Here is a 13802-nt window from a genome sequence, read left to right as displayed (position 1 = left end):
GTTAAAAACGCGTTTTGAAACTTGTCAAATTAATTTATGAAAAATCATACTATTTTACAATGGAAAATACGTCAGAAATGGCTGTTTTACGATCTGTTTGGGAATTTGCATTCAAAAAGGTATGAGGCATTCCATCTTTCTGTCGTTGACATTTGACCATTTCATTTCAAAATCTTGTTCTTGCATTGCCGATTGGGCCTCATAAATGAAACAAAAACAAACGGTCCTACTCAGCAACTGACCATTGTAATGCCGCTGACGAAAGGACTATCTTGCCCGTAATGTGGGATAGGCAAATAACTCTCCGTTTGCATAACTTGTAACTGTGTCTGTGGAAAGAGACATTTTTTGACAAGATAATGACCCTCGTTTCCTTGCTTTGGTCCTAGTGAATTAATTCTTTTTTCTACCTTTATCTAAGCTACTCCAAAAACCTACAGTTTTAAATCTTTCTTGTTCTATTACATTAGGTTGATAAAGAATTGAAAGGCCTTGGTAAGGATGAAAGCAAAGACATTCTAGAAGTCTTGGAAGAGCCAATATCAGAAATAATCGAAGGGTTAGAAGAACCTCACACAGAACTTCAACAAAGATGGTGGAAAATGAAACTAAGTGCTGTATTTTTGTTACAAACACAAGAAAGAAATGTTTGTTCCAGACCAATGGCAGGCTTACCATCTATAAGTTATGATACTTATTTTGATATGGTGAAAGCTTTTAATTGGTTCGAATCTATTGTAGAGGTGAGATTTCTTGACAAATCTTGGAAGATTTTTGGTACTGCATTTGATACAAGCCTTACCTTGAATAGTACCGATACTTGCCAAGCTAGCCATATGAGATAAATAGGATGCAAATTCTACTTTCGATTTCTTTTGCATTTCGATGACTTCTAGTTATGTTTGAGTTAGGCATTTTTGCTGTAAGCAATCTTCATATTGGCCTGTATGATTTTTAATTTGATGTTTTTCTTTTTAGGTTCCCTGCTCGTTGGAAACTACAGAAAGATTGAACTTTTATTCTAAATTAACGCAGCATATTCAACGCGAGCCTGTGACATATCTAGATCTTCAACTTATCTCTTCTCTGATTGGTCATTTTCTACAACTCAGATTTCATGATCAACCAATCAATTATGAGGAAAATGGGATAGAATTTCAAGAACTTATATCCAAGTTAATGGAAATCACAATTCAATATTCAGAACTTCTAGAAAATTTGAATGGAGAAGTTTTGTCAGAATTTTTAAATAGAATTCTGGTCTTGCCTGTGTTATATTTAGAAAAGTCAAACTTGAAATTTAAAAAAAGTGATCAAAATGTGGAATTTTTCTCTAATTTCTGTGCGAAATCAAATTTGAATTTCAGCCAATTAGACATTTCCAAGTTTCCTTGTGTATTATGGATAAAATGCTTAAAATTTGTCTCCAAAACTCTCCGGGCAAAATCAAACGTAGATTTCGAAGAAGCCATGAACAAGAGATTTTTCAAAGTGAACAATTTTGAAAGTAAAATGGAAAGTTTGTGTGTGGAATTTCTGCAAATTAGAGGAGCATTATTTAAGAATCTTTCTGAAGAATTTAGCCAAGATAAAGATAGACTATGTGATTTAGTTTCAAGCGTGTTTTACAAGCAACAAGCCTTCTCAAAAAAAGAAGCGAAAGAGAGAAAGGCTGTAGAAAGTTCGTCTGATTCCTGTTTGAGAAGAATTGGAACTAAAAGTCCTGGTTTTGAAGGTAAAATAGATAGTCTTTCAAAATTAATTTCTCAAAACTCTGCAAACTATGAAACAAGTATAAACTATAGCTGAAATGATTTGTCTTAATTGACCCACTGACCAAAAAATATATAACTCGGTCTACAACAAGTATTTCCAATTCTCGAATTATCGAAACAACAGTACAGAATCATCCAATTTAACCAATCCAACTACCAACTACTACGACTACCAACAACTAGCATCCACTGGAAGAAAACGTTAATTTGTCATCTACCAACCAACCGACCGGGTATTTTCAGTGTGAAGGTTTTAAAGGTTTCCCTTGGGCAAGAGATGGATCAAATTAAATTGTAATTGTTTCTATTTGTATTTTATAGATGATATTGAGAATTGGCTCAAGCTGCAAGATTTGCACGAATTGGACCAAAAAGGGTAAGCATTTAACATTTGGTTATATAGATGATTTTCGATGACAACTTGCATGTAATTGATCAGTCATTACTTTGTATGTCTTTTAAGACAACTTCAAATTCAATTTACTTTCTTTTTTTTTTTTTTAGATATTTAGACCTATTTCTGAAGAATCCTGCCGTATTATTTAAAGAAAAATATTTATATGAAATATTGGAGATATATCAAAACTCAAGCCAACAGAATTTTACCAAGGAAACAATTTGTAAATTGAGAAAGGTATGGTATAGGTGTATATAGGTGGATAACTATTTGCTGGTATTTGCCCCTGAATCATACTTGCTAGCCTGGTAAATTCCAGTGGCAAACCCAACCCTGACTTGAATGGGGTCCTGGCATTTAGATGTTTTTGTTTAAAGAGCTAGTTTCACCCCTGAAACCTAATTGTTTTGTAGGCAACTGTTACGACAGCACATTATTTCTTGAAAATAAACTGAGCTCTTATTTTGATTTGTGATCTGTTTGTTTTAAAGAAACTACATCAAGTAAAGGTCTAGATTTGAATTTAGGTGTTCGTTTTTTTTTAATTTTGTCAACTCACACCTCTAAAACTGTATGACTGTTTCATTGCAGCTGGTGTGTGGAGTATTTAGAAATCTACCTCTAGTTCTACAACAGAAGTTTATTCTCCATGGTTACAGAGAGAATGTCAATCTACAGTTACTATCTGAACCAGAATTTAACTCAGAACTTACCGTTATCTTCAATAAATTTACCAACAATTCTACCGAGCAGGTGAGGTTGACTCCATTTGCACCATTTAGTTCCGTTACTAAAACATCTTGTCATTCAGATGGCACAATAAACCGTTGCTAGTCAAAGATCCCTGGATAGTTGAAAAAAGTGTAAGCTGATGCAGCTGTTTTGGCAATTTTCCTCATTGCACACTGCATGGTGTTTTTTTTTCGTTATATTTTTCAGGTTTTGCAAGATGTGATGTATTTATTGCTGATAGATGTAGAAACCACAATGGAAAGACTGGTTGATGCTGTCATAAATAATTCTGGTCAAATAGACACAGTTATCCAGGTAAATAAAGATTTGCATTTCCTGAAGCTGTAAGGACAAAGTAGTAGAGTTAATATTTGACAATACCTTTGACTCTCTGATCACATGATAGTTGTGTTAAGAGTTAATTTCTACCATGTAGTTTATATCAGATCAGATTGTTTAAACCTATTGCTAGTCACAAATATACTTTTAATTGATCACTTTTCATTATAGCAATCATTAGTTAACACTCTTTACTTCCTACAGTCTTATCCTTCAATTTGACTGGTTGGCTCTGATTAGATTTGGTGACTTATGGTTCACCTCAGGGTGAGCACTTTTCAGCATCACCTTGGCAACAGTCAACATTTGCTTGTCTCTGTCCCCTCTCATTTAGATTAAGATTTGGATCTGGGAGAATACACACCTCATAGTAGCTATTATACAACTATGATTTTGTATGTGTCTCTTCCATTCTTTGGATAATATTATACTCTTATAATACATCTTCCTTAAATAAGGGAACACAATATTACATCAAATTCTGGTTTACTATCAGAGCTTATGTGCATTCTTGCTAAGGTTAGGTTTATTTGCAAATTTCCTTCATTGCACACTGCATTTTATTGTCTGATTTTCTTTCCAGATATTACAGTCTTTACCTGACTTATGTAAATGTCGCCACACCCTAAATCATCCGAAAACGACTCTACTAGTTTGGTCCATAAAAAATGTTATTACTAAATCACGAATAGAAAAACAACAGGAAAAAAACTTCCTCAAATTTATTTCTGCAGTTTCAAAGGTAAACGTTACCAATAGTTGTTATAGCAACTACCAATAGTTCACTGCAATCATGTAATTTGTATAAATTATCGCATTTTTATTTAACGAGACAGACTTTCTTTGCCAGTTAGGTGCTTCTTGGCTTACTCAGAAAAGCATCATCTAGTCATTTGAATTGCATGAAAAACCTAGACCCCTCACAAATTGGAAAGTGAAAGAAAGTAAACATATGTCATGGTAAAATTTAACCTTATTGTACACTGCATGAGATTGGTTTTGAAACTGTGTTTCAATAAGTTTTTAGTATCAAAATTGATATAAAACTTTGTGAATTCCATACTTGTATTTTTGATTTTCTTTTTAATTTGATATCTTGTTTTTAATTTTGCAGGATTACAGATATCAAATTCTTCAAGACAAAGATTGTCAGGAACCATCAGTTCTAAATATTCAGGAATTCGTCTTGATTTGTATCATTGCCAATTTATATAAGGAGTCATTGTATACAGACACGTTTTCACTTCCACTAGAATTCACCATCAAACTTTTTACAACAGTTCTCGAGGCGACAAGAGACAAGCCTTGTGATTGGTTGATAAATCTCTTTCCACTTTGTACCTTGCTTCACATTGGTGACGTTTATAATGAAGTTGTTCAATCATTGGTTGAATTTGAATATTTTGATACAAGGATGGTGATTCGTCAATTAATTCACAAGTTATTAGCGGCGATGAAAAATCCTTTGAGAAAATGGAATTTTAAAGTTGAAGGTAAGCAAGACTTATTTGAAGCTGGACTTTGAATTTTTTTGTGTCATTTATTTCCATCTTGGCATCTTCAAATTGTCAAGCTGTGGCGAACTTTGTCTTATACATCTTCAAATTGTCAAGCTGTGACGAACTTTGTCTTATACATCTTCACAATGTCAAGCTGTGGCGAACTTTGTCTTATACATCTTCACAATGTCAAACTGTGGCGAACTTTGTCTTATACATCTTCACAATGTCAAACTATATTACGAACGTCGTACTTATACCTTGACTAAAATAGCCACCATGTTAAAAGTTTCATCCTTGAACTCACAAGGTACATTTTCTAGTTTTGATTTCAAAATAATAGAAGTATATAGAAATAGCTATATATGGCAAGAAATTCTTCTGCCCAGGCCAGTGCTTACGAGATTCGCCTTTAAAGGGCTTTTACTTCCTCTGTTTAAAGTGATTGTCTCTGTTAATTTTCCAGAGAAACATTTTGATTGGTTCATGTATCATATAGAAGAATATGATTGGAGAATAAAAATAGCTCTACATAAATTTATTACAAGTTTTACTGTGGATGGACATGAGTCCCATACACAGGTATAGTAATTTTTATAACTTATTTTCTTGTTACAAGTGCAGACTTGAGAAAAAGTTCTAAGGGACACAATCTGAAATTAAGTCCAGGATAATTTGGTTGTCATGAGCTTCCAGTATTGTGGCTAACGTAACTGAGCTATATCTTTTTTCTATTTCAGTATTTAAAAGAAATTATAACTTGTGCTATTGAAACTGGTGAGTCAGATTTTTAAAATTTTGTTGAAAAGAGTGTAGAGGGCGTGGTGGTCCATCAGCCCAGTCAGTGGCAGAAGAGTAAGACGTTGAACTGTTTCTTTTCATTATTTCATATATCCTTTTGATGTTATTATTTTTCTTCATTAACTTTATTTCATTGACATTCATGTTTTCAGGAGATGTCAAGTAGGTGCTAGAACTATTTGATTTATATTTTCAGGAGATGTCAAGTTGGTGCTAGAACTATTTGATTTATATTTTCAGGAGATGTCAAGTTGGTGCTAGAACTATTTGATTGATATTTTCAGGAGATGTCAAGTTGGTGCTAGAACTATTTGATTGATATTTTCAGGAGATGTCAAGTTGGTGCTAGAACTATTTGATTGATATTTTCAGGAGATGTCAAGTTGGTGCTAGAACTATTTGATTGATATTTTCAGGAGATGTCAAGTTGGTGCTAGAACTATTTGATTGATATTTTCAGGAGATGTCAAGTTGGTGCTAGAACTATTTGATTGATATTTTCAGGAGATGTCAAGTTGGTGCTAGAACTATTTGATTGATATTTTCAGGAGATGTCAAGTTGGTGCTAGAACTAGGCGTAATCAATGAAGAAGTAACAGAAATGGTGTTAGACAACCTACACATGCTGCCAGTGACTCAAATATCTCTTACTATAGCTCTAATACAGGTCAGAACAATTCTCATTCCTTGGCCGGTGCTTCAGAAAGTTGGCCCATGTTGTCAATTCATATCACAAATGAAGGTATCGTGACATCTTCATAGGAGAGGTTGAACACCAACGCTGACTCATCTTGCCCCAGTATTGACCTTCACATAACTTGGGTGGACTTAGATATCATTTAAATCAGGGGTATGCGTTTTCAGAAATCACTGGTTAGACAATAGACCTGAATTTTGCTTCAATGAATATTTGAATTACTCTTCTAGACACCTGATACCACTTTTCATTATGAAATACTTCCTCATTAATGATTGATATACTTCCTCATGTGAAAAGTTCATTAGCTGCAACCAATGTTTTGCCAAAATGTTGTTTTAGATTTTAAGTTTCCTTTTGCAATTAGTATTGTGAGTATTTTGGCTTATTTTTTCTAGAATTTTTCTTGCATTCAAATAGATTCAAACATGCATTATTTGTAATTGGTATTTTTTAAGGTATTACCTGGGCTGCTACCAACAGAATGGTCTAGACTCTATAAACTAGTACTGTTAATTATCTATCATTTAAACCGATTTCCACTCAGACTACTGTTTGTAGAGAAAGTTATACCACAACATCTTCCAGGTAATATTATTTATTTCTTATCCTAGTTAAAGAGATTGGCGAAATTTCCCTCATTTTTGTTTTAGGGACATTGTGGCTCAGTGAGTTAGACACTTGATCACTACCCTGTCTGCCAGGGTTCAATCCCAGCATAGGTCGAGATAATACCTTCCGATTTTTCAACCTGGTTTCATCCTGTCAGTCATGCAGGTCTGAGGGGCTGGCATGGAAAAGCGTCCAGTCATTCAGATGGGACAATAAACCAGGGCTCCATGTGTGCTCCAGTAAAAGATCCCTCGACTGTTAAAAAGCGAATAAAGAGTAGGCCTGTCCTGTCAAAATTTCCCTCATTGTACACTGCATTGCATTACATGTTGTCTTAACCCAATAAGGTGCAGAAAAGTAGGGCGTATAACTCCATTCATTTCATTTCTGTCAAAACCTGTATGGTTCTTGCTGTTCCACTTGGATAAAGAACTTTATCACTATTACAATGTTTGATTTTAGTGGATTTTCTGACTATTTTCTGTCAAATAGGACATATTTTGTTGTTATCGGCTATTTTCCTGACAACTTATCGTCCTTAACTATTTTTTGGAATATTTCATATTTAAGATGTGTATGTAGAACTCGGCGGTATACAATTTATAAATGATGCAGTGGTAGTTTTAACAGACCGTTTACCACCAGATATTTTACAGCATGTACTTAGATCTTATGCTGGCCTGGTTCAGGTAGGGAGGAGCTGGTTTTCTCTTGTTTACCCTTGGGGGAGGGGGTAAACTATAACATAGGTCTTTTGCTGGTCTGACTCAGGTAGGGCAGGGCTGGTTTTCTCTACTCTTGCGGCTGGAGATTAGGGAATGAGCTCTTCTGGGTGCAGAAAACATTAGTCTGGGTTGGGGTATTGGCTGGTCTGGAGTGGAGGGATACCTGTCTTGGGAAGAGGCAGGTTAGGCTTAAGAGCTTTTCCAGGTAATGCAATTAGCTTCTCTGTTGTGGGGAATTGAGTTTTCTTTAAGTGGGGGAAGCATCTGTTTTGGGTTTAGGGAATGGAAATATATGTGGTGGGGAAATGGACTAGTCTGTAGTGGGAGAAAAAAGACTTGTGGGGAAATGGTGTTCTCTAGGTTGGGGGGAATGGGCTTGTAGGGGGATAGACTGTTTCTAGGGTCGGAGAAAACTCTTCTGCAATGGTACTAAACTGTCTCAATGGCCTGGGGTGGGAGAATGAATGTAGGCCTACTAGCTGTTTTGGTATGGGAGGATGAGAATTTATCATTATCAAGCCAAAGGATATACAATTTGAACATTTCTTTTTCAGTTTATTTTATGCGAAAACTGCAAAGAGCCACCAACAGAGAGTAGGGCGTTATTTTTCGCTGATTTGTTTAGTTGTTTGGCCATCACCATGACAATTGTTGTTAGGGAGCATCAGGAAACATTGTTCGTTTGTTTGTTAGATATCCTGGCAGAAGTGAAAAAAATTGACTCTGTGAAGTGTGCAATGAGGGAGACTTACTATCCAGCGCTTCACAAGGCAGTTTATATTATCAAAGATGGACAAATGGCTCGAACTTTATCATCCAGGTTGGATGAGATACTTTTGTAATAAATAAAAAATGATTTTAAAAGTCGGTTTATGTTTTTGTGCCTTAGAATTAGGTCTTGTGAATTCCTAAAGATTTTGAAATTGTGGCATAATTTAAGTTTAAGACTGTCCAAAAAGAACTTTTGAATTTAAAGTTTCTTTCTTATATTATCAGTCAACGCAAAAGTCGCTGATGCTTGGCTAAGCCAGTCTTAGATTACAAAAGAGTATCATTGAAATAATTGTGGTCTTGAATTTTTATTAAGAGTTACTTCCCTTTAGAATTATCTCCCCTTTTTCTACTTTTATTTTACGGTGTTCTTGTAAACAAGCGTGACGTGTAATAATTTTCTAAAGGATTTTGACACTTATTTGGAAAGATGCTTTGATATTTCTTTTGCAACATAATGTGAAGGTAAGTGTGCTATTTTAGAATTAGCAAAATAATTTGAAATACATTAAAATGAAACTAAATGGGAGGAGCGGAAGTCTATGTATTACGAGTTTTTGATATTTATTGATTACTGAATTAACATGTCATTCTTGAAAAAAACTAAAACCCCCGACAAAACGCCTTACAGTTGTGGCTTATTTGCATGAAAAGTCCCAAAGACTCAGACAGATAATGTTGTTGATCCCTCATCAGTCGTCATACCTTGATTCTTTTGTTTCCTAGTTAAATATTGATCAAGCAATAGGCTAAATCAGCTGCCTGAAAATGTTAGTTCAAGACATGTTCAGTAAATATTACTTCAGGTGTTTTTGTCATTCTTGTTGAAACAGTGAAATTTATTTTTATTGGTCGGGAAGTGGCAAAAGTGCTTAAATACTGGCTCTCGTATTTCAAATTTGGCATAATTTGATGTTTCAACAGCCATGCGGTGGCTTCATGCTTGTTATTCTAAATCCAACAGGATTTTGTGTCTATCTTGATCAAATTGTTAAACATTTTAATTGAAAATAGCTTTACTAATCATTAGTTAATTTTTATGTGTACCAGAGACACTGATAGCATCGATTTACACATATATACGGTATCCAATTTTCAGTTAACTGTTAGTGTTTCAGACATCACTATCGCAAAAGCTAGTTATCACTTGGTATTTATTTTTCAGATTGAAATATAATTGTAAAAGGATAGATGTATAAAATGGGAGAGGTCTATCCAACAGAAGAAATTCTCGGCGATCATATCTACAGCCAAGTCAGTGAATTGACTGACACGAATGTTGAAAAGATAACGGGCATGTTGTTGGAATGTGAACGCCCCAAAATTCTAGAAATGTTGCAGAATAGACAAGTTTTAATGTCGTATGTCAAAGTTGCAGAAAAGACAATTTCAAAAAACAGGTTTGTCTACTTGTATTTTTTGACACTTGCCAAAATCTGACTTGCAAAACTTGTTATTGAATTTGAATATTACTTTGTATATGATAAGTTTAATGAGTTGTGGAGAAAACTGAAAATTTGTATGTATCCAAATCTCTATTTAAAAGTCCAAATCCAAATCTTAAGTAGAAAACTATAATTCTACTGAAACTAAGTGTGTTATGACAGAAATCCTAAGATGTGAGAAAAATGAAAGCCCCAAAACTCTGATACACATAAGGAAAGCTTAAAAAAACCTCTTTACAAACCTTTCCATCTTTATAAGAGATTTTCAACGTGTTTTTCAGCACCAAAGAATCCAAACAGCCTGAAGTTTCTATATTAAACAAAGATCAAGAATGTGATAAAGATGTTCTAGGAGAGAAATTGTATGATAAAATACTAGAACTGGTAGATTCTGAATTATTGGCTGCAAAAATAACAGGCAAGTCCACAGTCTAGATTCTAATATAAACATTATGGAAAAGAAGTCTTCACACTATAGCGATTACTTTTTTTATCTTGTAGAGTAGCGATTACTAGTTGTTTAATAAGAGTACTGGTTTTAAGTTTCAAACACAACTCTCATGTAACTGAGTTGCGAGTTGCAGTACTTCATTATTCGCAACCATTCACAACTGGTGATCGCTATGGTAACATTGCTCCTTAAAACTCATTATAAATTATGCATTATGCATGAAGTTTACTATATGCTTTAAGAATTCCTTATTTGATTCTAGGCATGCTATTGGAGCTGGATAGTGATAAATTATCAAAATTATTAAAATCGACAACAGATTTAAAACAAGCGATAGAGAAATCTAGAACTGTTTTAGAGACAGAGAGGACTGAAGAGTTATCTCCCACAGAAATCATGGCAGAGATAATATATTCTAGAGTTGAGATAAAATACCCGGATTTAGCTCCTCAAATTACAGGTATGGTTTGAAATATCAGGGGCCTTGTTCGTAAAAACTTAACTAAGACCAACATCAGATATAAGATATTGTCTGTTGCTTCTGAGGTAACCCTATAAAAAAATTAGATCTTGTTCTTGTGTTTCGTATTAAATCTGATTCTTGTAATTTGGCAGACTTGTAGTTTCATATGATGTTCCCCTTGTGGATTCCACAGTTGACTTCAATAAATAAAATATTTCTCCTTTTGGGGTGTAGGATGTAATGCTCCATTCATTTCATTTTTCTTGCGGAGTGCTTATTCTGTATTTAAAAATACCACAGCACAGGTTGGTAGGATTGTTTATTCTCTGGCTATATTTCAAGAATAGAAATTTTGTTTTACAGGCATGTTAATAGAACTTGAAGATAATGTCTTAGAAAAATTAGTCAACTCTGAACAGCTGTTAGATTCCAGAATTGAGGAAGCCTTTTCAGCTTTACAGCAAAATTCATCCTAGTTTTAGTGTACCGCTTTGGAGTTGTACTGTAGCCTTTATTTCTAGAGGGATTGACAAAGATATAAACAGGCTTGAAAGCAGGATTCCTTCTAGTTTAGTGGAGATACTGGGAGTGGTATTGATTTAGGAGGGAGAGGTCTTAAATTGAGATTAGCTGGTTGGGAAAATCTTCTCTTTATGGAGATGTTAATAGGCCTACAGCAGAATTCAACCTTGCTTTAGTGTACATACTAGAAGTGGTATTGGAGGGAGGGGTCTTTCATTGGGTCAGCTAGCTGGGAAGATCTTCTCAAGAATTGAATTGAAAATGAGCACAAATATCTTTGTTCGTTTGTATCGCCATTTTTGTTTACTTTATGAAGTTCAATGTCAGTCAAAACATTCCATAGATTTGATTCGTAACAGACATTTAGCTTGGTTTCTCCTTTGGAGTCTACATTGCTTCCTGGCTCCCAACCTTCTGGACTCTTTGTTCCTCTTTTCGTTTAGATGTACCTGGTATTCTATTACCCACAGTAGGCAAACTGAAGATCAACAAAGGTTGTGAATTGTTCTCGCAGTCAAGAGAGGTTTTCATGTTATAATACATTGCTATTTAAAATTGTCATCTTACATACCCTCAGTAGTGTTTGTTTGTTTGAATCCCTAGGGAGGTGATAGTACTTCTTGTACAGAACCAGGGATATTTTTGGTATTTCTTTGGTTATATGGAAATAGGTTGCTCACATTTTGTTTCATTTATTTAATGTATTATTTTTGTATTTATGAAATTTTGTTACATTATCATTCAAAAAATGTCTATGTTCTGTTTTTGGGGGGTTTTGTGTACTTTTTAGAGGATCTTTGCTCATGTCTAATTTTTCCATTGTTATTTTGTACCTGTGAATAAACGTTATAAATTGATATAAATATTGTTGTTTCTAGATACATGTACTGTATTTCACTATTTTTTCATATTATATTATATTTCTGTAATATGTCATGTTCTTAAATAAAATATGTTCTTTTTCAGGGCAACTTTAATATCCTATTCATATTTCAAGATCCCATATCCCAATACCATTATTCATGTTAGTTTTAATCTTTCATGGTAGCTTTAATGTGATATATAGTTCATGCTATTTTTAATAAAATAAATAGTTCATAGTATCATTAATATGATATATAATTCATGTTAGCTTTAATGTGATATATAGTTCATGCTAGTTTTAATAAAATAAATAGTTCATAGTATCATTAATATGATATATAATTCATGTTAGCTTTAATGTGATATATAGTTCATGCTAGTTTTAATAAAATAAATAGTTCATAGTATCATTAATATGATATATAATTCATGTTAGCTTTAATACCTATAGTTCATGGTATTTTTAATATAAGATATATAGCTCATGGTAGCTTTAGTGAAAAATAGTTCATGGTAGCTTTAATATGATATAGTTCATGTAGCTTTAATATTATATAGTTCATGGTAGCTTTAATGTGATATGTAATTCATGGTAGCTTTAATATGATATACAGTTCATGGTAGCTTTAATATGATATAGTTCATGGTAGCTTTAATATTATATAGTTCATGGTAGCTTTAATATTATATGTAGTTCATGGTAGCTTTAATATGATATATAGTTCATGGTAGCTTTAATGTGATATAGTTCATGGTAGTTTTAATATATAGTTCATGGTAGCTTTAATATTATATAGTTCATGGTAGCTTTAATATTATATAGTTCATGGTAGCTTTAATATTATATAGTTCATGGTAGCTTTAATATTATATGTAGTTCATGGTAGCTTTAATATGATATATAGTTCATGGTAGTTTTAATCTGATATATAGTTCATGGTAGCTTTAATATGATATATAGTTCATGGTAGCTTTAATGTGATATATAGTTCATGGTAGCTTTAATATGATATAGTTCATGGTAGCTTTAATATGATATAGTTCATGGTAGCTTTAATCTGATATATAATTCATGGTAGCTTTGATATGATATATAGTTCATGGTAGCTTTAATGTGATGTATCGTGCATGGTAGCATTAATATGATATATGGTTCATTGTAGCTTTAATGTGATATATAGTTCATGGTAGCTTTAATGTGATACATAGTTCATGGTAGCTTTAATGTGATACATTGTTCATGGTAGCTTTAATGTGATACATAGTTCATGGTAGCTTTAATGTGATACATAGTTCATGGTAGCTTTAATATGATATATAGTTCATGGTAGCTTTAATGTGATATATAGTTCATGGTAACTTTAATGTGATATGTAGTTCATGGTAGCTTTAATGTGATATATAGTCCATGATAGCTTTAATATAATTTATAGTCCATGGTAGCTTTAATATAATTTATAGTCCATGGTAGCTTTAATGTGATATATAATTCATGGTAGCTTTAATGTGATATATAGTTCATGGTAGCTTTGATATGATATATAGTTCATGGTAGCTTTAATGTGATATATAGTTCATGGTAGCTTTAATGTGATATATAGTTCATGATAGCTTTAATAAGATATATAGTTCATGGTAGCTTTGATATAATTTATAGTCCATGGTAGCTTTGATATAATTTATAGTTCATGGTAGCTTTAATCTGATAT

At 33.3% G+C, this 13802-nt stretch overlaps 2 protein-coding genes across 2 annotated transcripts; both read left to right on the top strand.

Annotated features, from left to right (window-relative positions):
• Nucleotides 1–77: 77 nt before the first annotated feature.
• LOTGIDRAFT_230079 (hypothetical protein) lies at nt 78–8444 on the top strand (the record flags this gene model as incomplete). The annotated part of the gene is made up of 15 exons (XM_009046305.1): nt 78–119; nt 471–743; nt 979–1735; nt 2097–2151; nt 2280–2409; nt 2764–2925; nt 3112–3219; nt 3827–3985; nt 4358–4736; nt 5209–5324; nt 5483–5519; nt 6092–6210; nt 6699–6828; nt 7423–7541; nt 8132–8444. 15 exons carry the CDS (start codon nt 78–80, stop codon nt 8417–8419), a joined length of 2874 nt encoding a protein of 957 aa, XP_009044553.1. The 3' UTR covers nt 8420–8444.
• Nucleotides 8445–9548: 1104 nt separating this feature from the next.
• Nucleotides 9549–11183, top strand: LOTGIDRAFT_156301 (hypothetical protein; the record flags this gene model as incomplete). The annotated part of the gene is made up of 5 exons (XM_009046304.1): nt 9549–9748; nt 10075–10215; nt 10295–10419; nt 10507–10704; nt 11071–11183. The coding sequence occupies 5 exons, from the start codon at nt 9549–9551 to the stop codon at nt 11181–11183; spliced, it is 777 nt and encodes a 258-aa protein (XP_009044552.1).
• Between the last annotated feature and the right edge of the window lie 2619 nt (nt 11184–13802).

Source organism: Lottia gigantea, assembly GCF_000327385.1.
Source record: "Lottia gigantea unplaced genomic scaffold LOTGIsca_10, whole genome shotgun sequence".
Classification (NCBI taxonomy): domain Eukaryota; kingdom Metazoa; phylum Mollusca; class Gastropoda; family Lottiidae; genus Lottia; species Lottia gigantea.
The sequence above is the reverse complement of the archived record's forward strand: the minus strand, read 5'-3'. Positions and strand labels throughout refer to the sequence as shown.